The 853-nt window shown below is 60.1% G+C and overlaps 1 protein-coding gene across 1 annotated transcript; it reads right to left on the reverse strand.

The window, feature by feature from the left end:
* Positions 1–372: 372 nt before the first annotated feature.
* On the reverse strand, positions 373–796 carry Tsp_15664 (keratinocyte proline-rich protein; the record flags this gene model as incomplete). The annotated part of the gene is given in 2 exon segments (XM_003366135.1): positions 373–622; positions 633–796. Coding segments are annotated over 2 exon segments (414 nt in total), but the record flags the coding sequence as incomplete, so codon positions are not given.
* Positions 797–853: the final 57 nt, after the last annotated feature.

Below are 853 nucleotides of genomic sequence, written 5' to 3' on the forward strand. Positions count from 1 at the left end.
CAAGAGGAGAGACATATTCGGATCAAGGAAGTTTCCCTTTATTTTTTGAGACCGATCATATGGAGAAAGAATGCAGAAGAGGTCGTCCCTGTGGAGAGGACGAATTCCACCCGTTGCACCATAAATTAAAACGGATGTCACCGAGGTCGGAGTCAGCTCGGTCGCCGAGGTCCGAACGGCACCGCCAGGGTCTCCTGGATGCCCGAGGCCCCCATGGGGGGTGTCTCCAAACGGTCCGCGCTCGAGCGTATGGGCCGGACGGGAATCATGTGATAGTAAATTGCCTTTTTGACACGGGGGCGGAGGTCTCTTTCATCCGGAAGGACGTGGCAGACGTCCTCGGACTCACCGGGCCCCATGAACGTTGTCGCCTCACCACACTCGGAGGTCGTGTAGGGCCGGAGCGTCGATGGAGGCGGGTAGAATTTCGGCTTGGAACAGCCGAGAGCTCAGGCCGTCGAGGCGTTGGCACTCTGGTGCAGGCACTAGTAATTCCCCGTGTTTGCGGAGAGGTCCAGAGGGCACCGGCGGAGTCCCCAGAGGGGACACCGGCACGGGCCGTGGCCGAAATGGGTCAGCGGCGGAGAGAGCCGCTTGTGGTCGATGTGTTGGTCGGCATAGACTACTATTACGAACTCGTGACCGGTCGCATTCGAAGAGCGACCGGTGGATCAGTGGCCGTGGAGACTCGCCTCGGCTGGATCACGTGCGGGAGAGCCGCCCGAAATCGGGCCTCGGAGGCCGGGGTCTTCCTTCTACAAGGCGAAGGTTCCAACGACGACGCTTTGCGGAGATTCTGGGAAATCGAGGCGCTTGGATTCTCTCCCACCGAAGACTCCGCTGCCGATGGAAC

This window comes from Trichinella spiralis, assembly GCF_000181795.1.
Source record: "Trichinella spiralis strain ISS 195 chromosome Unknown Scfld6504, whole genome shotgun sequence".
Classification (NCBI taxonomy): Eukaryota; Metazoa; Nematoda; class Enoplea; order Trichinellida; family Trichinellidae; genus Trichinella; species Trichinella spiralis.